Here is a 27,973-nt window from a genome sequence, read left to right on the forward strand (position 1 = left end):
ATTTTACCTTGTGTTTAATGAACATAAAATGAATAAATTGTGTTAGATATTTAAATAATAGGCATAATACTGGCCAATAAATCTAGCAATAATGATATCTACATCCCACATAAGAACCAGTTGTTTTATAAGCTAGTTCACTTGCCAGGAATTGGCACATAGTAGGCCCTGAGTAAATACTATTAAGTGAATGTTAGATTAAATGCTCAAAAAAATTTATGAGAATTCTTTATTTCGATAATTATAATCAGAAACAAAGAGATCTTTCCCATTCACTTATTCTTGAATGTTTACTGAACAACCATTATGCTTAGAACCATATTAAATGAAAAATATATGACCTTTTAAATATCTCTTGACTGTTGTAAGGAGGGAACCTTATAACAGTAGGCATAACATTATGAGAAAAGTAGGGAAGTAGGGGAGAAGAAAAGGAAGGAGAAGGAAGGAGAGGGGAGAAGAAAATGAAGGAAACAGAGAAAAATAGAAAGCAGGAAGATAGAAGTGCATGAATTATGGTCACTGAGAACCAAGGAGTGCTGTCAAAAAGACTTCTTGGAAAAAGGACGTTTGAACCTCATCTGAAATGATATATTTCTGCATATTTCCACTCCATGTGGTTTCTATTCCTATGTCAGTTTAACCAAGTGTTCTTCACAAAGAGCAGCAAGAGGGGGCAAGCATCAATGAGCAAGCATTTTTCACACCTCTGCTTTTCTTATGTTTGCTATTGTCCCATTGGCCAAATTAAGTCACATGGCCAAACTTAGCATCAGTGTGGTTGGCTACACCAAAAGGTGTGGATATAGGGGGCATGAACAAAGTGGGGGACTTTGTTATAACAATCTAAAACAACATATGACTTCTGGAGAGTCCTTTGAATTTGTACACAATGTTGGCAGCAACTAAAGAAAGTTTTACTTCTTTCCCAATTCATTGGTTGTGCGTGTGTCTTATTGTACTGACCAGGATCTACAGACAATAGTGAACAGAAGTAGTAGGAACAAACATTACTGTCTTGTTCCTGATCTTATGGGAACACATCTTTTTCCCACTGGTATAATGTAAGCTACAGGTTTTTCCTACAAGTGCTTTCTTACTGCTCATCAGGAATGGGTGATGAATTCTCTCAAGTTGTTTTTACTGCATCTATTGAGATAATTATGTGGTCCTTCCTTTGAAATATATTACCAAGGTGGATTACATATTGAATTTTAAATAGTAAACCAAACTTACATTTCTCAAAATAAATCTCAAATAAATCCTAATTTCTCAAAAAGTATTTTGCTTTTTATATATTGCTGCATTCGATTCGCTAAGATTTTGATAGGGATTTCTGCATCTGTGGTCATGAGGGATATTTGACTATAATTTTCTGTAATACCTTTGTCTGGGTTTGACATCAGAGTAATGCTACAAAATAAATGAGTTGAGTGCTTCCTCCTCTTTTCTGAAAAAGTTTGTCTAAATTTGTTGATATTTCTGGAGGATTTTTTTTTGATGGGAAGGTTTTTAACTAAGAATTCAAATTGTTTAGTATATATTGGGGTTATTAGAGTTATCTTTACCTTCTTGAGTGATATTTAGTTTTGTAACTTTTAAGGAATTTGTCTATTTCATCCAAAATATAAAATATTTTGTAAATATTATTCATATTTGCTCATATCCATTTGTTATCTGTAGAACCTGTAGTGATGACCCCTCCTTCATTCCCAGTGTTGGTAATTTGTATCTTCTCTTCTTATGGTTTGCTTGATCAGTCTGGATAGTGACTTATCAACCTATTGATCTTTTCTAAGAACCATTTTTTTGTTTCATTGATTGTTTTTCTGCTTTACATTTATTTATGCTACTATCTTTATTATTTCTTTTGCTTTTCTTGTTTTCGGCTTCATTTATTCTTCCTTTTCTGTCTTTTTCAGGTTGGTGCTTGATTTTAGACCCTTGCTTACTAATATGACCACTTAAAATGTAAGTGATCCTCTAAGCACTGCTTTAGCTGCATCCCAGATAACTTGAAAGTTTGTGTTTTCATTCCTTTCTGTTCAAAATATCTTCTGATTTCTCTTGTGGTTTCTTCTGTGACCCATAGTATATTTAGAAGTGTGTTCTTTAATTTTCAGATATGTGGGTATTTTCCTAATATATTGCTGTTGTTTCTAGTTTAAATCCACTAGAGTCAGAGAACATACGCCATATAATTTTAATCCTTTTGAATTTACTAAGACTTGTTTTATTGCCCTGCATGTGGTCTATTTTGGTGAATGTTCCACATGCACTTGAAAACAATGTGTATTCTGCTGTTGTTGGGTAGAGTTTTCTGTAAATGTCAGTTAGGTCCAGTTAGTTATAATATTATTCAAATCTTCTATACCCTTTCTGAATTTTCATCCATAGTTTCTATCAGCCACATAAAGGAGACTTTAAATCTTGGACTGTAATTGTCAATTTACTTAATTTTCCATTTAATTATATCAATTTCTGCTTCATTTCTAATAAGCTATGTTATTAGATGCTTACATACTTAGAATTCTAATGTTTTATTTATAAATTAACCCCTTTATAATTAAGAAATGTCCATCTTCATCACTGCCATATTTCCTTTTCTGATGCTGTTATTTCTGTTATGAACATAGTCATTCCAGCTTTCTTTTGATTAGTGTTACATGGTAAATCTTTTTCCATCCTTTTCCTTTCGACCTATTTGTGTCTTTATATTTAAAGTAGGTTTTTCTTTGGAAATCATGTATTCGTGTCTTGGTTTTTTAAAATCCAATCTGACAATCTCTGCCTTTTTTTCTTTATTTTCTCTATTAAAAATGATTTTTATTTAATTAATCTTTGAGTTAACGTTGGCTAATAACATTATATACATTTCAGGTGTATGTTTCAACTTCTCTGTAGACTATATTTTGTTCACTACCCAAAGTCTAATTGCCATCCATTACTGTACACATGGGTCCTTTTACAAACTCTTTTGCCTTTTCCCCTCCCCTGTTCCCCACTGTAACCATCAGTCTATTCTCTGTGTCTATGTGTTTGTTTGTTGTTGTTTTTTCATCTTCCACATATGAGTGGAATCGTTTGGTATTTTGCTTTCTACATCTGAATTATTTTGCTTAGCATAACACCCTCAAGGTCCAACCATATTGTTGCAAATGGCAAGATTTCATCATTTTGTGGCTGAATAGTATTCCACTGTATATATGTTCCACATCTTCTTTATCCATTCATCTGTTTATAGGCACTTAGGTTGTTTCCAAGTCTTGGCTATTGTGAATAATGCTACAATGAACATAGGGGTGCATGTATCTTTCCAAATTACTGTTTCCATGTTCTTTGGATAAATACCCAGAAGTGGAATAGCTGGATCATATGGTCGCTCTATTTTTTAATTTTTTTGAGAAATCTCCATACTGTTTTCCATTGTGGCTGCACCAGTTTATATTCCCACCAGCAGTGTATGAGGGTTCCCTTTTCTCAACATCCTCTCCAACATTTGTTATTTCTTGTTTTTTTTTATAATAGCCACTCTGATGGTCATGAGGTGATATCTCACTGTAGTTTTGATTTGCATTTCCCTAATAAACAGTGATGTTGAACACCTTTTCATACGTCTGTTGGCCATCTGTATATCTTCTTTGGAAAAATGTCTTTTCATACCTTCTGCCCAATTTTTGATCAGGTTGTTTTTTTGTTGTTGAGTTGTACGAGTTCTTTATATACTTTAAATATTAACCCCTTATCAGATTTATGATTTGCAAATATCTTCTCCTAATTGGTAGGTTTTCTCCTCATTTTGTTGATGGCTTCCTTTGCGATGCAGAAGCACTTTAGTTTGGTGTATTCCCATTTATTTACTTTTACTTTTGTTTCCCTTGCTTGAGAAGACATGATAAAAAAAAAAATACTGCTAAGGCCAATATCAAAGAGCATACTGCCTATGGTTTTTCCAGTTTCATGGTTTTAGGTCTTACATTCAAGTCTTTAATCCATTTTGAGTTTATTTTTTTTAAGATTAGCCCTGAGCTAACATCTGCTGCCAATCCTCTGTTTGCTGAGGAAGACTGACCCTGAGCTAACATCTTGCCCATTTTCCTCTACTTTATATGTGGGATGCCTGCCACAGCATGGCTTGCCAAACAGCGCCATGTCCGCACCCGGGATCCGAACCAGCAAACCCCGGGCCGCTGAAGCAGAACATGTGAACTTAACCACTGCACCACTGGGCCAGCCCCCATTTTGAGTTAATTTTTGTGTATGATGTAAGGCAATGGTCTACTTTCATTCTTTTGCATGTAACTGTCTAGTCTTCAAAACATCATTTATTGAAGAGACATTCCTTTCTTCACTGTATGTTCTTGGCTCCTTCATTGAAAATTAGCTGTGCATGGATGTGTGGGTTTATTTTTGGGCTCTCAATTCTGTTCCATTGATCTGTGTATCTGTTTTTGTGCCAGTACCATGCCGTTTTGATTAGTATAGCTTTGTAGAATATTTTGAAATCAGGGAGTGTGCTACCTCCAGCTTTGTTCTTTTTTCTCAGGATTGCTTTGGCTATTCAGAGTCTTTTGTTGTTCCACATAAATTTTAGGATTCTTTGTTCTGTTTCCATGAAGAATATCATTGGGACTTTGAGAGGAATTGCATTGAACCTGTAGATTGCTTTAGGAAGTATGGACATTTTAACTGTGTTAGTTTTTCCAAGCCATGAGCAAGGAATATGTTTCCATTTCTTTGTGTCTCCTTCAATTTCTTTCAACAATGTTTTATAGTTTTCAGTGTACAGGTCTTTCACCTCCTTGGTTAAATTTATTCCTAGGTATTTTATTCTTTTTATTGTGATTGTAAATGGGATTGTATTCTTGATTTCTTTCTGCTTTTTTGTTATTAGTGTATAGAAACACATCTGATTTTATGTTGATTTTATACCCTGTAACTTTACGTTATTTGTTTATTATTTCTAGCAGTTTTTTGGTGGATTCTTTAAGGTTTTCTCTATATAAAATCATACCGTCTTCAAATAGTGACAGTTTTATTTCTTCTTTCCAAGTTTGGATCTCTTTTATTTCTTTCTCTTAGCTAACTACTCCGGCTAAGACTTCCAATACTATGTTAAGTAAGAGTAGCGAAAGTGGGCATCCTTCTCTTGTTCCTGTTCTTAGAGGGATAGCTTTCAGTTTTTCAACATTGAGTATGATGTTAGCTGTGGGTTTGTCATATATGGTCTTTGTTATATTGAGGTACTTTCCTTCTATACTCATTTTATTCAGAGTTTTTATCATAAATGGATGCTGTATCTTGTCAAATGTTTTCTCTGCATCTACTGAGATGATCACATGACTTTTATTAAGTTTGTTAATGTGATATATCATGTTGATTGATTTACAGATGTTGAACCATACCAGCACCCCTGGAATAAATCCCACTTGATCATGGTGAATAATCTTTTTAATGTATTGTTGTATTTGATTTGCTAATATTTTGTTAAAGATTTTGCATCTTTGTTCATCAGTGATACTGGCCTATAATTTTCCTTTTTTGTGTTGTTCTTGTCCAGTTTTGGAATCGGGGTAATATTGGCATTGTAGCATCAGTTAGGAAGCATCTCCTCCTCTTCAATTTTTTGGAAGCGTTTGAGAGGGCTAGGTATTAAATCTTCTTTGAATGTTTAGTAGAATTATCAGGGAAGCCGTCTGGTCCTGGACTTTTGTTTTGGGGGAGGTTTTTGATTACTGTTTCAATCTCTTTACTAGTCTATTCGGAGTCTCTATTTCTTCTTGATTCAGTTTTGGAAGCTTGGATGATTTTAAGAACTTATCTGTTTCTTCCAGAATATCCAATTTGTTGGTGTATAGCTTTTGATAGTATTCTCTTTTAATCCTTTGTATTTCTGTGGTATCCACTGCTATTTCTCCTCTCTTGTTCCTGATTTTATTTATTTGAGCCTCCTCTTTTTTTCCTGGTGAGTCTAGCTAAAGGTTTGTAAATTTCATTTTTCTTTTCAAAGAACCAACTCTAGTTTCTTTTATCTTTTATATTGTCTTCTTAGACTCTATTCCACTTATTTCTGCTCTGATTTTTATTATTTCCTTCGTTCCACTGATTTGGGGCTTCATTTTTTGTTCTTTTTCTAGTTCTTAAGGTGTAATAGTAGATTGTTTATCTGAGATTTTTCTTTTTCTTGAGGTAGGCCTGTATTGCTATAAACTTCCCTCTTACTGCCACTTTTGCTGTATCCCATAGATTTTGGCATGTTGTATTTTCATTTGTTTCCAGGTAATTTTTAATTTCTCCTTTGATTTCTTCATTGACCCAATAGTTGCTCAATGGCATTGTGTTTAATCTCTACATATTTGTGACTTTTCTAGTTTTCATCTTGTAATTGATTTCTAGTTTTATATTGTTGTGGTCAGGAAAGATGCTTGATATAATTTCAATCTTCTTAAATTTATTGGGACTTGTTTTGTAGCCTAATATGTGCTCTATCCTGGAGAGTGTTCAATGTGCATTTGAAAAGAACGTGTGTTCTGCAGTTTTTGGCTGGAATGTTCTGTATATATGTATTAAATCCTTCTGGTCTAATGTGCCACTTAAGTCAATGTTTCCTTATTGATCTTCTGTCTGAATGCTTTATCCATTGATTTAAATGGAGTGTTAAAGTCCCCTGATATTATTGTGTTAATGTCAATTTTCCTTTTATGTCTGTAAATATTTGCTTTATGTATTTAGGTGCTCCTAATGTGGGTGCATAGATATTTACAGGTGTTATACCCTCTCATTGGATTGTTCCTTTTTTCATTACGTAATGCACTTTGTTTCTTGTTACAGTTTTTGTTTTAAAGTCTACTTTGTCTGATATAGGTTTTGTTACCCCAGCTTTCTTTTCATTTCCATTTGCATGGAACATCTTTTCCATCCCTTCACTTTCAGTTTGTGAGTGTCTTTAGATACTGAAGTGTGTCTCTTGTATGCAGCATATATATGGGTCTTGTTTTTCTTATCCATTAAACCACCCTATGCCTTTTTTTAAGATTGGCACCTGAGCTAACAACTGTTGCCAATCTTTTTTTTTTTTTTCTGCTTTATCTCCCCAAGTCCCCCCAGTACTTAGTTGTATATTTTAGTTGTGGGTCCTTCTAGGTGTGGCATGTGGGATGCTGCCTCAACGTGGCCTGATGAGCAGTGCCATGTCTGCACCTAGGATCCAAACCAGCAAAACACGGGGCCACTGAAGCAGAGCATGTAAACTTAACCACTCAGCCACGGGGCCGGCCCCCAACCCTATGCCTTTTGATTGGAGCATTGATTCCATTTACTTTTAAAGTAACTATTGATAAGTATGTATATTGCCATTTTGTTACTTTTTTCTGGATGTTTTTGTAGTTCTTCTCTGTCCCTTTCATTTGTTTTTGTTCTCTTCCCTTGTGATTTGATGGCTTTCTTTAGTGTTATATTTGGTTTCCTTTCTCTTTATTTTTTGTGTATTTATTATAGGCTTTTGGTTGGTGGTTACCATGAGGTTCATATATAATGATCTATGTAAAGAGCAATCTATATTAAGTTGATGGTCTCTTAAGTTCAATCTCCTTCTAAAAGCCCTACACTTCTTCTGCCCTCCAACATTTCATGTTTTTGATATCATATTTTACTTCTTTTATTTTTGTGTATCCCTTAACCTCTTGTAATAGATATAAATGATTTTGGTACTTTTGTCTTTTGACCTTCATACTAGTTTTATAGGTGGTTGATCCACTACCTTTACTGTATATTTGCTTTTATCAATTATATTTTTTCTGTGATAATTTTCTTATTCCTATTTTTGGCCTTTTATTTTCCACTTAAATAAGTCTCTTTAACATTTCTTGTAAGGCTGGTTTAGTGGTGATGAACTCCTTTAGTTTTTGCCTGTTTGGAAAACTCTTTCTCTCTCCTTCCATTCTGAATGATACCCTTGCCATGCAGAATATTCTTGGCTGTAGGTTTTTCCTTTCAGAACTTGAAAGATTTCATGCTACTCACTTCTGGTCTATAAGGTTCCTGCTGAAAATTCAGCTGATAGCCTTATGGGGTTTCCTTTGTATGAAACTTCTTGCTTTTCTCTTGCAGCTTTCAGGAATCTCTCTTTATCTTTAATTCTTGACATTTTAATTATAATGTGTCTTGGTGTGGGCCTCTTTGGGTTCATCTTGTTTGGTGCTCTCTGTGCTTGCTGTGCCTAGATGACTGTTTCCTTTCTCAGATTAGGGAAGTTTTCAGCCATTATTTCTTCAAATAAGTTCTCTTCCCCTTTGACTCTCTTCTTCTGGGACATCTATAATGCACATGTTAGTATGCTTGATGTTATTCCAGGGATCCCTGAGACTGTTCTTGCTTTTTAATTTTTTCTTTTTTCTGTTCAGCTTGGGTGATTTCTTCTATTCTTTCATCCAGATTACTGATCCATTCTTCTGTGTCATCTACTCTGCTGTTGATTCCCTCTAGTGAATGCTTCATTTCCATTACTATATTCTTCAGCTCTGTTTGGTTGGTTTTTATATTTCTCAATGCTTTGTTGAAGTTTTCACTGCGTTCATCTATTCTCTCCAGACCAGTGAGCATTCTTATGACTATTAGTTTGTATTATTTATCAGGTAGATTGTTTATCTTTGTTTCATTTAGTTCTTTTTCTGAGGATTTGTTTTGTTCCTTTATTTGGAACATATTCCTTTGTCTCCTCATTTTTCCTATTTCTCTGTGCTTATTTCCACATATTAGGTACATCAGCTACATCTCCCAATCTTAGAAATGTGGCCTTATGTGGGAGATGTCTTATGGGGCCCAGGAGTGTGCTCCCCTCTTGTCACTTGTGCCAAAAGCTCCAGGGGGCCCCCTGTGTGGGCTGTGTGTGCCCTTCTGTTGTGGTGGTGTTGCTATTACTGTGCGCACCTGGGTAAACTAGGCTGACCCCTGGGGCTGGCTGGTTGTGATACCTGGCCACATGCAGCTGCGTTGGGCACATTATTGGGTGAGGCAAGTTTCTAATTTACTCTTAATCCCATCCAGAAAAATGTTCATTTCAAATATTGTATTTTTCATCATAAAGTTCTATTTGGTTCTTTTCTATATCTTCCATTTTTCTTCTCATTATAGTCACCCTTCCCTTTATATCTTTGGACATGTTTATAAGATTATAAGATTTTAACTGTTTTAGGGTCCTTAGCTACTAATTTCATCATCTTTATAATTTTTGGATATGTTATTGTTTTTCACCTGATTTGGATCTTGTTTTCCTATTTCTTTGCATGTCTCATATCTTTTATTGGATGCTGTGAATTTTGTGTTCTTGAGTACTTAATTGTGTACTTTCATTAGTGTCTGCCTGTATTCTGACATACAGGTAAGTGACTTGCAAATCAGTTGGATACTTTTGAAGCTTGCTTTTAAGTTTTGTTATGATGGGTCCAGAATAGTGTTTATTAAGGGTTTAATTAACCTTTATTGTTAAAAATGTGACTTGTATAAGGAATTTCCCCAATATCCTGTGTAATAGGTCTTCCCACTTTGACTGGTGGGAATACAAACTATTATTAGCCCTGAATGAGCTCCAAGAATTCAGCCTACTGCTTTCTGGTGGTTCTCTCCCTAACTTTGGATAGACTTTTCTCATGTGCACACAGATCAGGCTTCAGCCAAAGGCCCAAGGGGGCTATCTGCAGATCTCCAGAGACACTATGTTTGTCTCTATCTCTGCCTCTGCCTCTCTGTCTGGCTCTCCCTCTCAGCATAGTTTCCCCTTCTCTGATTTTCTGCCTTCTCTGATATTCTACCTGCCTTAGCCAACTGAACTCTATCCTCTGTGTCTTCAATTCAGTAAGACACCTGGGCTTTCTTTTGCATACATCTTCCTTCACTGTGGCCTGGAAATAGGCCTTCCCTCAGGGATTACAGCCTTCAGCAGCCTGTTGTCTAATGTCTGGAAACCACCATTTCAGAAATTTTGTCTGATACTGTAGTGTTTTTCTGGTAGGAGGGTAATTCGTATTGTAGTCAGTCATATATGAGCAGAAGCAGAAGTAATATATGACCTCTAGAAATAGTATGACAACTGATTTAACTTTAGTTATCAAATAAGCAGATATAATCTATCTCTGGCATTGCCACTATTTGAAATGGCCTAAGCCTATTTTTTCCCCATCTGTAAAATATATGTGTAATGGGATAAGATTTAGTATGTCAACGGATATTAATGTCATCATATTTTATCCTAAAATGTCCATAATTTTAAATTTCCCAATGTAGCTCCATTTACTGCTTGTAAAAAATGCCAGAATCTATGTTTTCATTCATAAAATCAAATAAGATTCCAGTGACCAATATCTGTGGCTTATGCATTCATAGTGATTTTTCTAACACAGAGAAGAGACTCTGCCAATCCCTACTCCAGTCTCTAATGAAACTTTAAAGAAAGTTGATTTTTGTCATCTGTAACCAAAAGCCTGGTAGAGACAACTTTATGTATGACCTCAGCTTCAGTGGTCTAGTGCTCTAGCCAAATACATCTAGCCATTGGCATGCACAGAACTGTAAATACTCATAGTACTAGGCATCTTAGTAGTATTGGGCACTCAATGACTTCCGTCCAGTAACTTCTCTCTTTGCTGTCTGTTTCCGAATTTAAGCTTCTAGATAACAGAATTTTAAAGGTTATGGCATAGAGCATCCAGAGTATAACGTGATTATGATAACTCAGTATAGGAGAAAGGTCATGATATACTTGTTGGGAGCCTAATTTTTGTTCTAGGTTTCCCTAACTTCCAATCTTTAAAGTGGGATAACAATACAAGAAAAATAAAATAAAAATTAAAAGGTAATATGCCTAATAAGCCATTTAGCCATACTGCTTAATTTACTTCTAGTTTTTGAATTCAAAATGAGTCAAGCAATGGTATGGGATTGTTTATTTTTAGAAAATTCTATTAAAATGGAAAATAGTATTTATTATAGGACTTGATATCAAAATTTATCATTTAGTAAAGACATAGGGTGATATGTTTGCAAAAGGACAAATTTTCTACCAAGAAGTTAAAAAGGACACAAAATTACACTTATAAAACACACATATACAAAGATAGCTAAATCTGAATTATATATATTAAATGGAATGAGTTTAGGTAGAGTTAAGAAATTTTTACTTGACTTAAAAGCATGAAAACATTGTATAGGCATATAGTAAAGAGGTTTCAGATATATTATCAAAATACATTGGGTACAAATTTCATGTAGCTACTCTAGAATGATCTGCTATGATTCAAGGTAGCTGTGTGGAGTTTGGGCTTCTGCAGGATGTGCCTTAAAGATGTATTTGTGCTGCCTCCTATGCGTAAAGATGATTGACTTAGATATACTTCCCAGACACCACAGTAAAGGAATGTCTCTGAAGTCCTGCATGCTACCAGACAGAGATGGAGAATGCTTACCACGTTGTACAAGCTGATGCACCAACGTTCAAACATAATCTGTCCAGAAAATCCATTAACAAAGGCAAACCAAAGCTGAGAGAGAAGGAAGCCAAGTGAAGCACTACATTAGTGTTGACCTAAATATATCCATATATTAAAAAGAAGTGGCACAGAAGATGGACCCTTCAGCTGGCAGAACTACTAGAAAATAATTACTAAGGGGGTCATACAATTGTTCTTTCATAAATTGTGAGTTTCAGATCTCATATATTACTGATATTAAAAAATACTGATGTACTTTGGTAATTAATGGCATATATATTTATACCAAAATATTTCTTGCAAAAGGTCATTTGCAAATAATTTCAAATCAAGTAACAAGGGCTTATTGTATGTCTTCCATGGGCATAGTTACCACATATATCTTTTTTCCATCACAGTATTTTAATAGCCAGCAGGTACTGGGCACTTATCTTAGACAAGGCTGTGTTGTTACTTTAAAGCATTATCATATTTAATCCTGATAGTAATATTATAAAGTAGATATTGTTATCTTGATTTAATAATTGTGGAAACTAAGGCTCAAAAAGATTGATTTATTCACTCAGGCCACACAGCTAATAAGTGGCAGAGATGGGATTGGAGCCCAGAACCATATGACCAACAGCCCATACTCATACACTCATATATTAGGGGTGATTTGTTAAATGCATCACTGATCATAAGACTCAAACAGTTAACATCATGAATTAGAAAAAAATCCTCTTTGGCCACATTTCATAGTTTGGGATTAGGAAGACATAAACTTCAATTCCATCTTCACAACTATGAGAGGTAGTCTTTACATGCATGCAATTTAGAGGCAGACATACCTGAGTTTGAATCCCAGCTCTATCACTTCCTCACTCTCACTGCTATGTGAACTTAGCTTAGTGATTTGGCCTCTCTGAACCTCTGTTTCTCATAGGATTTACAAGTTTTAAATAAGATAATACATAAAAATGATTATCACAGTGTCAATATATTGATGCCATTCAATAAATGTTATTTTTGTTACTTGATCACACACAACAGACATAAAATATAATTTAAACAAATTTGCCTCCAATCTTTCCTAGAATGAGTTAGAATTATCAAGGAAATATATTAGCAAATATAATTCATGCACTGAAGCATCTTGCAGTTTAATTGGTTAAAACACAACCATACAAAAACAATTAGATGGTAATGAAATGTAGGTTATAATTGAATATATTTTTAAGAAGAATAAAATCAAGAATCACCATAAAATACCAAGACTAGGTTTTATTGACCTGATACATCCAAAATATTGAAAGACAGAAATATTTCCTGCAAAATTTAGTCCCATTTTGTAGGGTCAATACCAGGTAATCCTAGACAAGATAAGAGTTTATACCCCTCACTTGAAATAACATCCTTGACTACCACATATTTGTGAGATTTTGACTACTCCAAGAAGCCCAGGACTTGGCAAGATGTTTCTGAAAATAATTTTGATAGACCAACTGTAAATGTTATTAGTTGCAGGCACTACAATTTGTTGGAGCCATAGACAAAGTCATTCTGAACCTTTACAACTCAATATTATTCTTTGCTGAAGCAAGGCATTGTTGGACAATTAGATCTATGTATTTTATTGACATTACTTATTTGGTAGAAAAAGAACAATAACAAAGAATTAAATAAAAATTCTAAAAGGTTGGTGTCAAGATGGCAGCATAGGTGGACTCTGAACTCACCTCCTCCCACAAACACAACTCATTTACAACTATTCTTGGAACAATTACCACTGAGAGAGAACTGAAAACTGGATAAAAAGAACCCCTGCAACAAGGGATAGTCCTGACTGAGGAGGAAGATGCAGAAATACCTTTCTAGAGAGAAAAAAGCCACCTTTATGAGCTGTGGAGCTTCAGAGCCAGCTGGGAGCAATCCTAAGGTATGCAGCCTTCCCTGGAGGAGTGGGGGACCTAATTGGGGGAGCATTACCACTATAAGCATCCTTCAGGCTCAGCACAACTGAGACGAGTGTCATGGTATCAGGCTTTGCTGGCTATTAACTACAACAGGGAATACCTCTTGAAATGCTGTCAGACATAAGTGAAAAAAAAAGCCAGCTCTTAAAGGGCCCAAGCACAAATTCACCCATTTTGGAAAGCAACCTAAAATCACCAGAAAAAAAGCACACAGACCTTTCTTTAAAAGAGACTCATTTGATAGGCTCTGGGCAGATCTCAGTGAGAGGTGAGACCTCTCTGGGGACTGAGACATTGCTGGCAGCCATTACCATGACCTAATACAGGTGTGCTGACACAGATGATAGCACACACTATTGGAGTTCTTTCCATGGTCTGTTAGCCTTGCAGTCTGCCCTACCCACTAGAGTGTTGATTTAATTCAGCTCAGCCAGGGTAGGCAGATTTCCCTAGGGACTGGCCCCACCCAAAAGCAAGGCCTCAAGCAACTTGTGGGCCCACATAGGTGGGGTGCTTTGATCCTCCGCAGGCAGGTAAATGGGCCTGCCTCTGCAGGACAGGGCATGCATGAGGAGTGGCTGGATTGTGTGGGGCACTGGTGGAGTGTGTGTGGGCCTTTGCAGTGGGGAAATGGGTCCTCTTCAGGGGGTCAGGATGTGTACATGGGCCAGGACTCTATTGACAGTGTGTGTGAACTTGTGGGCCATGGGGTTTGTCAGCTGCAGAAGACCTATGCTTCTCAAACAGCCACATAGGGGATGAGCCCCACCTTACAAAGCCTGAAACAATTGGGTGCTCCCACGCATGGAGCCAGCCCCACTCAGCTGGAATCCTGAGAGAACCAACAACAGCCTTCCAGGCCAGAGGCCTACAGCAATTGTAAGCCCCTGAGCCTAGAAACCAGCCACTGGGGGCCAACTCACTTAAAAGAAAAACTGTTCCAGGAATGTGCTTTAGACCTTGCAGCCAACTGTGCAGGCACTCCCCAAATCCAATAAAGTGACTGAAGGGTCCATAGCAGCCACACGCAGCTGAGAATTACAGTCAGCTGGCCAGGGGACAGCATTGCCTCCCTGAGCACCTGCAACAAGAGCAACTCTGTCACAACAGAAGGACACATGTAGCCCACAAAGGGGTCACTTAGGAAACATTAGGAACTGATCATGAGAGGGAAGCACACTGCTGGGCCTCATAAGGCATCTCTTACACAAGGCCACAGCTCCAAGATCAGGAGATGTAGCTGATGCACTTAAGACATAGCTATAAGCACAGAAAAACAGGCAAAATGAGGAGACAAAGGAATATGTTCCAAATAATGGAACAGGACAAATTTTCAGAAAAAGAACTAAATTAAACAAAGATAAACAATCTACAAGAGTACAAACTAATAGTCATAAGGATGCTCACTGATCTTGGGAGAAGAATGGAAGAATTGAAAAATATAAAAAAGAACCAATCAGAAATGATGAATACAATATTGGAAATGAAAAATTCACTAGAGAGACTCAATAGCAGAGTAGATGATACAGAAGAATGGATCAGTGAGCTGGATGAAAGATTAGAGGAAATCACCCAAACTGAACAGATAAAAGAGAAAAGAATTAAAAAGAATGAGAACAGTCTAATGGAAATGTGGAACAACATCAAGCACACTAACATTCATAATATAGGTGTCCCAGAAGAAGAGAGAGACAAAGGGGCAGAGAATCTATTTGAAGAAATAATAGCTGAAAGCGTTCCTAACCTAAGGAAGGAAACAGACATCCAAGTAAAAGAAGCACAGAGAGCACCAAACATGATAAACCCAAAGAGGCCCACACCAAAACACATTATAATTAAAATGTCCAAAATTAAAGATAAAGAGAGAATCCTAAAAGTCACAAGAGAAAAGCAACAGTGACATACAAAGGAAACCCCATAAGGCTAGCAGCTGACTTCTCAGAAGAAAAAGGCTAGAAGGCAGTGGCACAATATATTTAAAGTGTTAAAAGGAAAAAACCTACAGCCAAGAATACTATACTTTGCAAGGGTATCATTCAGAATGGAAGGAAAGATATAGAGTTTCCTCAACAAGCAACAATTAAAGGAGTTTATCCCTAAGAAACCAGTTTTACAGGAAATGCTAAAGGGATTTATTTAAGTGGGAAAGAGAACACCACAAATAGGATAAGAAAATTATTTTTTTTAAAAAAGGTAACAAAATCACTGCAAAAGGCAAAAATACAGTAAAGGGAGTAAACTACCTATGAAGATAATATGAAGCCAAAAACAAAAGTACAAAAATTACCTACTTCAATGATAAGAGGGTAATGGATACAGAGACATGAATAAGAGGTTAGATATGATATCAAAAACATAAAATGTGGGAGGAGAGGAATAAAAGGTAGAGCTTTAAGAAAGAGATCAAATGTAAGAGACCATCAACTCAATATAGACTGCTATATATGTAGATTATTATATATGAACCTCATGGTAACCAAAACCAGAAACCTATAATAAATACATGAGTAATTAAGAGAAAATAATCCAAATATAATACTAAAGAAAGGCATCAATCCACTAGGGAAGAGAGCAAGAGAAGAAGAAAGGAACAGAGAAGAGCTACTAAAACACCCAGAAAAAAAGTAACAAAATGGCAATAAGTACATACTTATCATAAGCTACATTAAATGTCAATGGACTAAATCCTCCAATCAAAAGACATAACGTGTCCAAGTGAATAAAAAAAATAGACCCATATATATGCTACATACAAAAGACACACTTCAGACCTAAAGACATTTACAAACTGAAAGGGAAGGGAAGGGAAAAAATCCTCCATGCAAATGGCAAGAAAAGAAAGTTGGGGTAGCAATACTTACATCAGACAAAATAGACCTTAAGCCAAAAACTATAACAAGAGACAAAGAAGGGCATTACATAATAAGAAAGAGAACAATCCAACAAGAGGAGATAACACTTGTAAATATCAACGCACCCAACATAGAAGCACCTAAATATATAAAACAATTATTAACAGACATAAAGGAGAAATAGAGAGCAACATAATAATAGTAGGGGACTTTAACATTCCAGTTACACCAATGGATGGATCATCCAAACAGAAGATCAGTAAGGAAACACTGGCCTTAAATGACAGATTAGGCCAGATGGACTTCGTAGATATATACAGAACATTCCATCCAAAAATGGCAGAATGCACATTCCTTTCAAATGCTCATGAAACATTCTCCAGGATTGATCACATATTAGGCCACAAAACAAGACTTAATAAATTAAAGAAGACTGAAATAACACCAAGCATCTTTTCTGACCACAACGGTATGAAACTAGAAATCAACTACAGGAAGAAAATCAGAAAAGCCACAAATATGTGGACATTAAACAAAATGCCACTGAACAATGATTGGGTCAATGAAGAAATCAAAGGAGAAACAAAAAACTACCTGGAGACAAATGAAAATGAAAATATGATATGACAAAATCTATGGCATACAGCAAAAGCAGTTTCAGGAGGGAAGTTCCATAGCAATACAGGCCTATATCAACAAACAAGAAAAATCTCATACAAACAATCTAACAGCATACCTAAAGGAACTGGAAAAGGAACAAACAAAGACCAAAATCAGTAGAAGGAAGGAAATAATAAAAATCAGAGCAGAAATAAATGAAATAGAGACTAAACAACCAACAGAAAAAATCAATGAAACCAAGAGCTAGTTCTTTGAAAAGATAAACAAAATAGACAAACCTTTAACTAGACTCACCAAGAAAAAAACAAGAGAAGCCTCAAACAAATTGTCAGAAATGAAAGAGAAGAAATTACAATGGACAGCTCAGAAATGCAAAAGATTATAAGAGAATACTGAGAAAAGCTATATGTCAACAACTTGGATAATCTAGAAGAAATGGATAAATTCTTAGAATCATACAACCTTCCAAAACTGAACAAGAAGAAATAGAGAATTTGAATAGACCAATCAGCAGTAAGGAGAGTGAAACAATAATCAAAAACCTCCCCAAAAATAAAAGTCCAGGACCAAATGGCTTCCCTGGTGAATTGTACCAAACATTCAAAGAAGATTGAATACCAATCCTTCTCAAACTCTTCCAAAAAATTGAAGAGGAAGGGAAGCTTCCTAACTCATGCTATAATGCCAACATTACCCTGATACCAAAACCAGACAAGGATGACACTAAAAGAGAAAATTACAGGCCAATATCACTGATCAACATTGATGCAAAAACCCTTAAGAAAATACTAGCTAGTCAAATACAACAATACATTTAAAAGATCATACACCATGATCAAGTGGGATTCATTCCAGGGATGCAGGGATGGTTCAACATCTGCAAATCAATCAATGTGATGCACCACATTAACAAAATGAAGAATAAAAATCACGTGATCATCTCAATAGATGCAGAGAAAGCATTTGACAAGATACAGCATCCATTTATGATAAAAACTCTGAATAAAATGGGTATAAAGGGAAAGTACCTCAACATAATTAGGACATATATGACAAACCCACAGCTAATATCAATCTCAATGGAGAAAAACTGAAAGCTATCCCTCTAAGAACAGGAACCAGACAAGGAGGCCCACTTTCACCACTCATGTAATACAGTATTGGATCTCTGAGCCAGAGCCATCAGGCAAGAAAAAGAAATAAAAGGGACCCAAACTGGAAAAGAAGAACAGAATCTCTCACTATCTGCAGATGACATGATTTTATACAAAGAAAACTCTAAGGAATCCGCTAAAAACTTTTAGAAATAATAAATGAATATGGTAAAGTTGCAGGATACAAAATCAACATACAGAAATTAGTTCTCTTTCTATATACTAACAATGAAGTAGCAGAAAGAGAAATTAAGAATATGATCCCATTTCCAATTGCAACAAAAAGAACAAAATATGTAGGAATAAACTTGACCAAAGAGGTGAAAGATCTGTACACCAAAAACTATAAAACATTGTTCAAAGAAATCGAAGAAGACACAAAGAAATGGAAAAATGTTCCACGCTCTTGGATTGAAAGAATTAACAGTTAAAATGTCCATACATCCTAAGCAATCTACAGATTCAATGCAATCCCTATCAAAGTTCCAACAATGTTTTTCACAGAAATAGAATAAAGAATCCTAAAATTTATATGGAACAGCAAAAGACGACAAATAGCCAAAGGAATTCTGAGAAAAAAGAAGAAAGCTGGAGGTATCACACTCCCTGATTTCAAAATATACTACGAAGCTATAGTAACCCAAACAGCATGGTACTGGCAGAAAAACAGATACACAGATCAATGGAAAAGAATCGAGAGCCCAGAAATAAACCCACACATATATGGACAGCTAATTTTTGACAGAGGAGCCAAGAACGTACAATGGAGAAAGGAAAGTCTCTTCAATAAACGATTTTGGGAAAACTGGATAGCCACAGGCAAAAGAATGAAAGTAGACCATTATCTTACACCATACACAAAAATTAACTCAAAATGGATTAAAGACTTGAATGTAAGATCTGAAACCTCTAAACTTCTAGAAGAAAACATAAGAAGTATTCTCTTCAACATCAGTCTTAGTAGCATATTTTCAAGTAACATGTCTGACCAGGCAAAGGAAACAATAGAAAAAATAAACAAATGGGACTACATCAACCTAAAAAATTCTTCTCAGAAAAGGAAGCCATCAAACAAAATGGAAAGACAACCTAACAAGTGGGAGAAGGTATTTGCAAACCATATATCTACTAAAGGGTTAACATCCAAGTATAGAAAGAACTCATATATCTCAACAACAAAAAAAACTAACAACCCAATTAAAAAATGGGCAAAAATTGTTAACAGTGATTTCTCCAAAGAAGATATACAGGTGGCCAACGAGCACATGAAAAGATGTTCAACATCATTAACTATCAGGGAAATGCAAATCAAAACTACAACAAGATATCACCTCACTCCCGTCAGAATGGGTATAATTAACAAGACAGGAAACAGTAAGTGTTAGAGAGGGTGTGGAGAGAAGGGAACCCTCATACACTGCTGGTGGGAGTGCAAACTCGTGCAGCCACTACGGAAAATAGTATTGAGATTTCTCAAAAAATTAGGAATAGAAATACCATATGATCCAGCTATTCCACTGCTGGGTATTTATCCAAAGAATATGAAAACACGAATGCATAATTTGACAGATGACATGAAAAAAAGAATGATAAAGTACAGTATTTTAAGCATTTATAAAATTTACTTGTTCTTGATGTTATATAGTCAAAGCATACAATATGGCCTTTCAACACAATATAAAATCTGTCTTTCAAACTAGTTAATGGAATGCACCTCCAAAAATAGAAGTACAGGTCAATGCCTAAACATGTTAATATCACTTTTAGTAACCTTCAAGTGGAAAAATAAATATACCCAGGCAGAATCCCTAAATTGGCAATGTACAGTTAACAGAATATTAGCTGCTTATAGAAATTATATTCTATTCTTCAAGGTATATGGAAAAAATGCAAGTAATTATATTTAAAACTGTGAAGGCCAGCGTCCAGCTAGAGCTAACTCAGATTTGGTGAGTTGGTAGAAAGCTTTTCCAGGTGCTGCTGGTTTGGCAAGCTTCTCAGATTTTCTTCACATAGGACATTATTTATGAAAAAAATGGAACCAAAGTTATTGTTTTCTATTTCTTGTTCACTCTACTCATCAACTGACCACCAAAAATGCATTAATAGTACTAGAAAAATACTCAACAAAATATTAGCACATCAAATTTATCAATGTGAAAAAAGAATTATATACCAAAACTAAGTAGATTTTATTCCAGAGATACAAACTGGGCCAATATTTGAAAGCCAATCAATGTAACCCCTATATCACCAAACTAAAGAAGAAAAATCATATGCTTACATCATTTGACAGAGAAAGCATTTGACAAAATCCAACACCCATTTGTGGTGAAAACTCCCAGCATTCTAGGAACAGGAGAGAACTTCCTCAACTTGATAAAGTGCATCTACAAAAAAAACCTACAGCTAACATCATATTAAATGGTGAGAAAGTAGGTGCTTTCCTGCTAAGATCCAGAACAAAGCAAGAAAGTCCTCTTCATCACTCCCATTCAACACAGCACTGGAAGTTGTAGCCAGTGCAAAACGTCAAGAAAAAGAAATAAAAGTCTTACAGATTAGAAAGGAAGACATAAAGCTGTCCCTCTTTGCAGATGACATAATTGACTTGTAGAAAATCCAAAGGAATATTAAAAAAAAACCCCTATGACTAATAAGTGAGTTTAGCAAGGTTGAAGGATACTAGAATAACCCACAAAAATCAGACATATTTCCATATACTAGCAATGAACACGTGGACACTGAAATTGACTCATAATGCTATTCGCAATTTCTCCAAAGAAAATGAAAATCTTAGATATCATCTAACAAAGCATGTACAGAGCTGTGTGTGGTAAACTACAAAATGCTGATGAAAGAAATCAAAGAAGACAAATAAATGAAGACTCATGCCGTGTTCATGAATCGGAAGATTCAACACAGAAAACATCAATGCTCCCCAAATTCACCTATAAGTTTAACCCGATTCCTATAAAAATTCCAGCAAGTATTTTTGTAGACATAAGTATGCTTATTTTAAAATGTATATGAAAAGGCAAAGGACCTAGAATAACTGAGACAATTAAAAATATATAAAGTGGGAGCAATCATTTCACTTGATGTTAAGGCTGTCCATATCACTATAGTATTCAAGACAATGTGCTGATGGCAGAGGGACAGACACACAGATCAATGGATTAGATTAGAGAATCCAGAAATAGATCTACACAAATATGTCTGATTGATTTTACTTTATTTTTAATAGTAGTAAAAACCATATAAAATAAAATTTACCATCTTAACTACTTTTAAGTGCATAGTTCAGGAGTGTTAAGTACAGTCACATTGTTGTGCAATCTCCAGAACTTTTTCATCTTGCAAAACTGAAACTCTGTACCCGCTTAACAATTCTTCATATCCCCCAACCCTCAGCCCTTGGCAACCACCATTCTACTTTCTGTCTGTATGAATTTGACTACTTTACAATCGTACAATATTTGGCTTTTTGTGTCTGGCTTACTTTACTTAGCACAATGTCCTCAAGTTTCATCCACGTTGTAGCATGTGTCAGAATTTCCTTCTTTTTTAAAGCTGAATAATATTCCATTGTGTGGATAACCACATTTGGTTTATCCATCCATCTATCATTGGACATGTGTGTTGCTTCCACCACTTGGCTATTGTGAATATGCTGCTATGAGCACGGCATGTAAATATCTCTTCAAGACCCTGTTTTCAAATCTTTTAAATAGATACTCAGAAGTGGGATTGCTGGATCACATGCTGATTTTATTTTATTTTATTTTATTTTATTTTATTTATTTATTTTTTTTGAGGAAGATTAGCCCTGAGCTAACATTGGCCACCAATCCTCCCCTTTTTGCTGAAGAAGACTGGCCTTGAGCTAACATCTGCACCCAACTTCCTTACTTTATATGTGGGACACCTGCCACAGCATGGCTTGACAAGCAGTGCATAGGTCTGCACCCGGGATCCAGGCCACCGAAGTGGAACGTGCGCACTTAACCGCTGTGCCACCTGGCAAGCCCCACTAATTCTATTTTTAATCTTTTGGTGAATCATCATACTGTTTTCCACAGCAGCTGCACCATTTTACATTCTCATCTACTGTGCACAAGAGTCCCAGTTTCTCCACATTATCACCAACACATATTGTTTTCTGTCCAAAAGCAGTATTAAGAAGGCAATACCTCAAGAAACAAGAAAAGTCTGAAATAAACAACCTAATCCTATACCTAAAACAACTAGACAAAGAAGAACAAATGAAGTGCAGAGTTAGTAGAAGGAAGGAAATAAAAATCAGAGTGGCAATAAATGAAACAGAGACCAAAAAGACAATAGAGAAGATCAATGAAACTGGAGATGGTTCTTGTAAAAGACAAACAAAATTGACAAACCTTTATCTGAATCACTAAGAAAAAAATAGAGATGGCTCAAATAAATAAAATCAGAAATGAAAGAGGAAAAATTAAAATAGATACCACAAAAATACAATGGATTATAAGAGAATACTATGGAAAGCTATATGCCAACAAACTGAATAAACTAGAAGAAATGGATAAATTCTTAGAATCTTACCATTTCCCAAAACTGAATTAAGAATAAATCAAAAATCTGAGTAGACCAATCACTAGTAAAGGGATTGAAACAGTAATCAAAAGCCTCCCAAAAAAACAAAAGTCTAGGACCAGATGGCTTCTCCGGTGAATTCTACTGAATATTCGCAAAAGATTTAATACTCATCCTTCTCAAACTCTTCCAAATAATTCAATAGGAGGGGATGCTTCCTAACTTACTTTATAAGGCCAACATTTATGAGACAAGGACAATACAAAAAAAAAAATTACAGGCCAATATTACTGATGAACATAGATGCAAAAATCCTCAAAAAAATTAGCAAATTGAATACAACAATACATTAAAAGAATTATATGTCACGATCAAGTGAGATTTATCCCAGGGATGCAAGGATGGTTCAACATCTGCAAATCAATGTGATACACCACATTAGCAAAATAAAGGATAAAAATCACATGATCATTTCAAGAGATGCAGAGAAAGCATTTGACAAGATTTGGCATCCATTTATGATAAAAAACTCTCAATAAAATGGGTACAGAAGAAAAGTACCTCAATATAATAAACCCCAAATATGACAAACTCACAGCTAATATCATACTCAATAGTGAAAAACTGAAAGCTATCCCTCTAAGAATAGGAACAAGACAAGAATGCCCATTCTTGCCACTCTTATTCAACACTGTCTTGGAAGTTCTGGCCAGAGCAATTAGGAAAGAAAATAAAACAAAAGGGATCCAAATGGGAAAAGAACAAGTAAAATTGTCACTATTTGCAGATGACATGATTTTATATATAGAAAATTGAACACGTACTTACCACATGACCCAGGAATTGTACTCTTGAATTTTTATCATAAATAGGTGAAAACTTGTATTTACACAAAAACCTATACACAAATGTTCATATCAATTTTATTCATAAAAGCTCTAAACGAGAATGAGTGTAAATGTCCTTCAACAGGCGGATGGTACATAAGTTATACTAAGGGAACTCAAAAGGTTACACACTATATGATACCACTTTTAGAACATTCTTGAAAGAACAACATCATAGAGAACACATTAGTCACTGCCAGGGGTTAGGGATGGATGTGGATATAAAGGTGTAGCATGAGGGAGATCCTTGTGCTGATGGAACAGATCTGTATCTTTCTTGTTGGGGGGTGGGGGACAGGTCTGTATCTTGATTGCTGTGTGAATCTTACACATGGTTAAAACTACAGGATCTCACACACATACACACACGAGTGCAGGTAAAGTTGGTGAAATATGAACAAGCTCTGTGGGTTGTACTAACATCCATTTCCTGGTTTTGATGGTGTCCTGTAGTTATATAAGGTGTTATCTTTGGGGGAAATTGGATGAAGTTTTCATAGGACCTACTGAAAATATTTTTTGTAACATCCTGTGAATCTATAACTATTTCAAAATAACATATTTAAAAATATATTTCCACAGCCAAATTTAAGGCTTATACAAGTATTTTTAAGGTCAGGATAGTGGTTAGAAAATTCATTTTTTACTGAGTCACTTTTATGTGAGCAAAACTTAAAGCGGCATTTCATAACAGTAATTTAAATGAGATAAATCTGAAAAAAACTAAACTACCAAGTCTGCTGTCAAAGAAGAGACCTAGCTCCTCAGTGAAAGAAAGTGTATCTCCTTTCTTACCTCAACAACATACAACACGACATTCTTGTAGAAACAATACAATATGCATTTGGTCACTCGAAAATAATTCCAAGCTCCGTGAACCAACAGAAGCTTCTCCAAGTAGCAAAACTAAAAGACAGAAATAACAGTCAACGTAAGTTCAAATGAACCTACCATTTAGTGGCAAACCCACAAAATGCCATCTTCCCAGTGCTTCATGCTTCAGCAGGCCTGCTGTAGGGAATGCCACGCAGACGCAAGCAGCATGAAACCGATGCCGGAGACACCCTGACATGGCAGTTGGCTATAAATGAACCTTTTAAAGCTTCATAAAATTAACTTCTCATATTAAAAAAATTAAACATCACTTTTTTGCCCAGCAAATGCTGCCTGGATTTTCACTTGCCACGTACAAGGCTTTGCATTTAATCTGAGACACCTCTAGGACCTTAATCAGGAGAAGGGGTCAGAATTATTTACTAAAAGAAACACCATATCGGAGACAAGAACCTCAGTCTCAGTCACTGGTTTTTCAGTCTCACCAGGTACACATAAAGTCTTGTAGAAATCAGTTCCCCATTTCCTATAATAAATAAATAAAAAGAAAAAATTAAAACTACAAAGGGAGGTAACACGGAGTCTCGGCAGTGCTTGTTTACTTTCCTCACCAACGGGTCCTGAACACCCAGAAACACGCCTAGGATGTGGCGGGCACTCCGTAAACACTTGGGACGGTTGATGACCCAGGGGAGTCGTTCCACAGCCTGAGGTAATTCAGTCATTTCGTGACTCCTAAAATTCAATACTGACTTCAAAGTGGCAGAAGTTGGTACATATGGAAAAGTTAACCTCTCAAAAGAGAATATCTGAGAGTTTGGAACATGAGGGGGCAGGATGAGGTGAGAGACATTGACTCATAAAATGCATAGCTAAACTGAAAATAAGTGAATTAAAGAACGAAGGTTTTTGTTTGTTTGTTTTGACCTAGGACTTGATATTAAACTTGAGTCATTATAAGCAACATTCCAACATCTCAGTTTTTAGCTTTGCAATGATTTCCTATTTCTGGGGATGATTTAAAAATATGAAGAAATTTGGGGAGGGAGAAGCGAATCATTTACTCTTTTCAGAGAGTAAAATGATCCAGGTTGTGAGCACATTATACCGATACAGTCAGGGAGGGAAAGTGGTGCATCACCAAGAGGTGGCAAAGAAAAAGCCACTGTTGGGCCACTGCTGCAGCGTACTTCATGGCGGGAGGGGGTGGGGCAGAAACAGGAAAATGTCCACCACAGTGCTGGGGACAAGACTCATCCCGGGAAAAGTACAAAACGGCACACACCATGGCATAATACCCTCTCCCTGTCTCCATTCAAAGCTGCTGTCTGGTAAAAGTAAGATGGAAAAAAACTGGCGCGGCTTACAGTGTTATCATTAACCTGAAATAGCGTGTTAATAGGGGCCAAAGCAAGAATCAAACCAATCTCCCGCATTACTGACTGGCTTGGTATGGCAACTTAGGGGTGGGTGGAAGGAAAAAAATGAAAGAAAGCCTGATATCGCACAACATCTGCCTAGTCATAAATGCAGCTGCGGTAAGAGGGGCTGGGACAAAGGTCAAAGAGAATTCAGACACAGGCAGCAGAGAAGGTTTAGTTCTGCTGCTGATGACAAACACGGTGGGGACCACGGCAGACTCATACAACCCTGCCTACCTCTCTCTGTTTCTCTCAGACTTTAACTTTGATGAGAACAACCTGAGGATTCTAAACGCTTTCAAGATTTGGTTTAAAAAGAGAAGGTTGGAATTGCCTTCCCTAGACATACTTGAGAAAATGGTGAACAGAGATTGCTGTGGGTCCCCAAGACACGCGACACCTGCCATGGCGCTCAGTGCATCTATGGTGTGTAATAGTTCAAGGCTTATGTCACACATCATCGCTGAGCCCATGAGAGGCATGTATCCCAATGGCATTTAGCAATTAAGGAAAGGAAATAGGTGAGTTTGGTGTGTCCGTTTCCTTGTTTACAGAGTGGTGCCTTGATCATAGTCTACTGACACTTCCTCAGCCAGGACCACCTAGCACATAGGAGCCCCAGTTTTCCTATCTATAAAGCCAGGACACTTAATCCATGAGTAAAGAGGAGAATCTCCAAACTGATCTGATTCAAACATTGGGGCAATATGCTTTTCATCTGTGGTACAGAGCCCTAGGAATCCATGCTGTGACCACTCTAGTTTTAGGCGTCCACTTACCTGTGGACAGATTACTAAATCATCTAGCCTCTCAGAGACAGCCACCATAGGAACAGCCCCAGCAGGCGTGGCCTCCCCAGAGTACCAGGTTATTCCTAAGAGCTGCTCAAGAATTACATAATGCTCCTGAATTCAGCAAGAATGAAAAGTGTTATTGTTAATTGCTCAAATGTGATGAAAATATTATATCCATTAAAAGCCAATATCAAGTTATTGATCAAAATATTATATTATTCAAAAGTAAAAATATTAAAATGTAGAAAGAGGGGGCATTCTTATTAAACAGCAAAGGATATTACATAAACATGCAGGGGCTATAAATCGCAGGGCTACACACTCTTCTTAAATGCCTTCCAATGAATGATACAGCCGCTGTGGAAGGGAGTTTGGCTGTTTCTTGCAAAACTAAATATACTCTTACCATATGATCCAGCAATTGCACTTTTTGGTATTGACTCAAAGGAATTGAAAACTTATGTCCATGCAAAAACCTGCACATGGATATTTATAGCAGCTTTATTCATAATTGCCAGAACTTGGAAATAACCAAGATGTCCTTCAGTAGGTGGATAGACAAACTGTGATACACCCAGACAATGGAATGTTATTCAGCACTAGAAAGAAGTGATCTATTAAGCCATAAAAGACATGGAGGAAATGTAAATGTATATTACTAAGTGAGAGAGGTTAGTTTGAAAAGCCTATATACTGGATGATTCCAAACAAATGACATTCTGTAAAAGACAAAACTAGAGAGACAATAAGAGAGATCAGTGGCTGCAAAGGGTTAGTGTGGAGGGAGGAATGACCAGACGGAGCACAGAGCATTTTTTCAGGCAATGAAATTATTCTGTATGATATTATAATGGTGGATACATATCCTTATGTATTTGTCCAAATCCATAGAATGTTCAGCACCAAGAGTGAATCCCAATGTGAACTATGGACTTTGGGAGATTATGATGTGTCACTGTAGCTTCATCAATTATAACAAATGCACCACTCTGGTTGGGGACATTGATAGTAGGGGAGGCTGTGTGTGTGTGTGTGTGGCCAGGGTGTACATGGGAACTTTCTATATTTCCTGCTTAATTTTGCTGTGAAGCCACAACTGCTCTAAAATATAAAGTCTATTTTTTTAAAAAATGCCTGCCAAGAGGCAGTGCCTCCTTTAAAAACAAAAGAGAGAAAACGGGGAAATTATAAGTCTTTAAGAACTCTTCATCAAGAGACATCACAAAGCAAAACACACATTACAGACTGGATTGACTAGGGATTGAGAGATTATATTAGCAGAGCTACAGATCCTTGGCAGCATCGATTTAACCAGCTCAATAGCTAGTCAAGAAACACCTTTTCTGCTGCAAAGTGCCTAACGACAAAACTAAAGAGAACCCCAAATGTGCTGGTAGTTT

General features: G+C 36.2%; 1 protein-coding gene across 1 annotated transcript in view; it reads right to left on the minus strand.

Moving 5' to 3' along the window:
* Positions 1 to 27,973, minus strand: part of LOC106832433 (phospholipid-transporting ATPase IB-like) — a 123,085-nt gene that overhangs the window by 44,682 nt on the left and 50,430 nt on the right. The window contains 2 exon segments of the mRNA XM_070520414.1: positions 11,460 to 11,534; positions 24,320 to 24,430. Coding sequence (XP_070376515.1) covers positions 11,460 to 11,534; positions 24,320 to 24,430 — 186 coding nt within the window.

Source organism: Equus asinus, chromosome 11 (genome assembly GCF_041296235.1).
Source record: "Equus asinus isolate D_3611 breed Donkey chromosome 11, EquAss-T2T_v2, whole genome shotgun sequence".
Taxonomy (NCBI): Eukaryota; Metazoa; Chordata; class Mammalia; order Perissodactyla; family Equidae; genus Equus; species Equus asinus.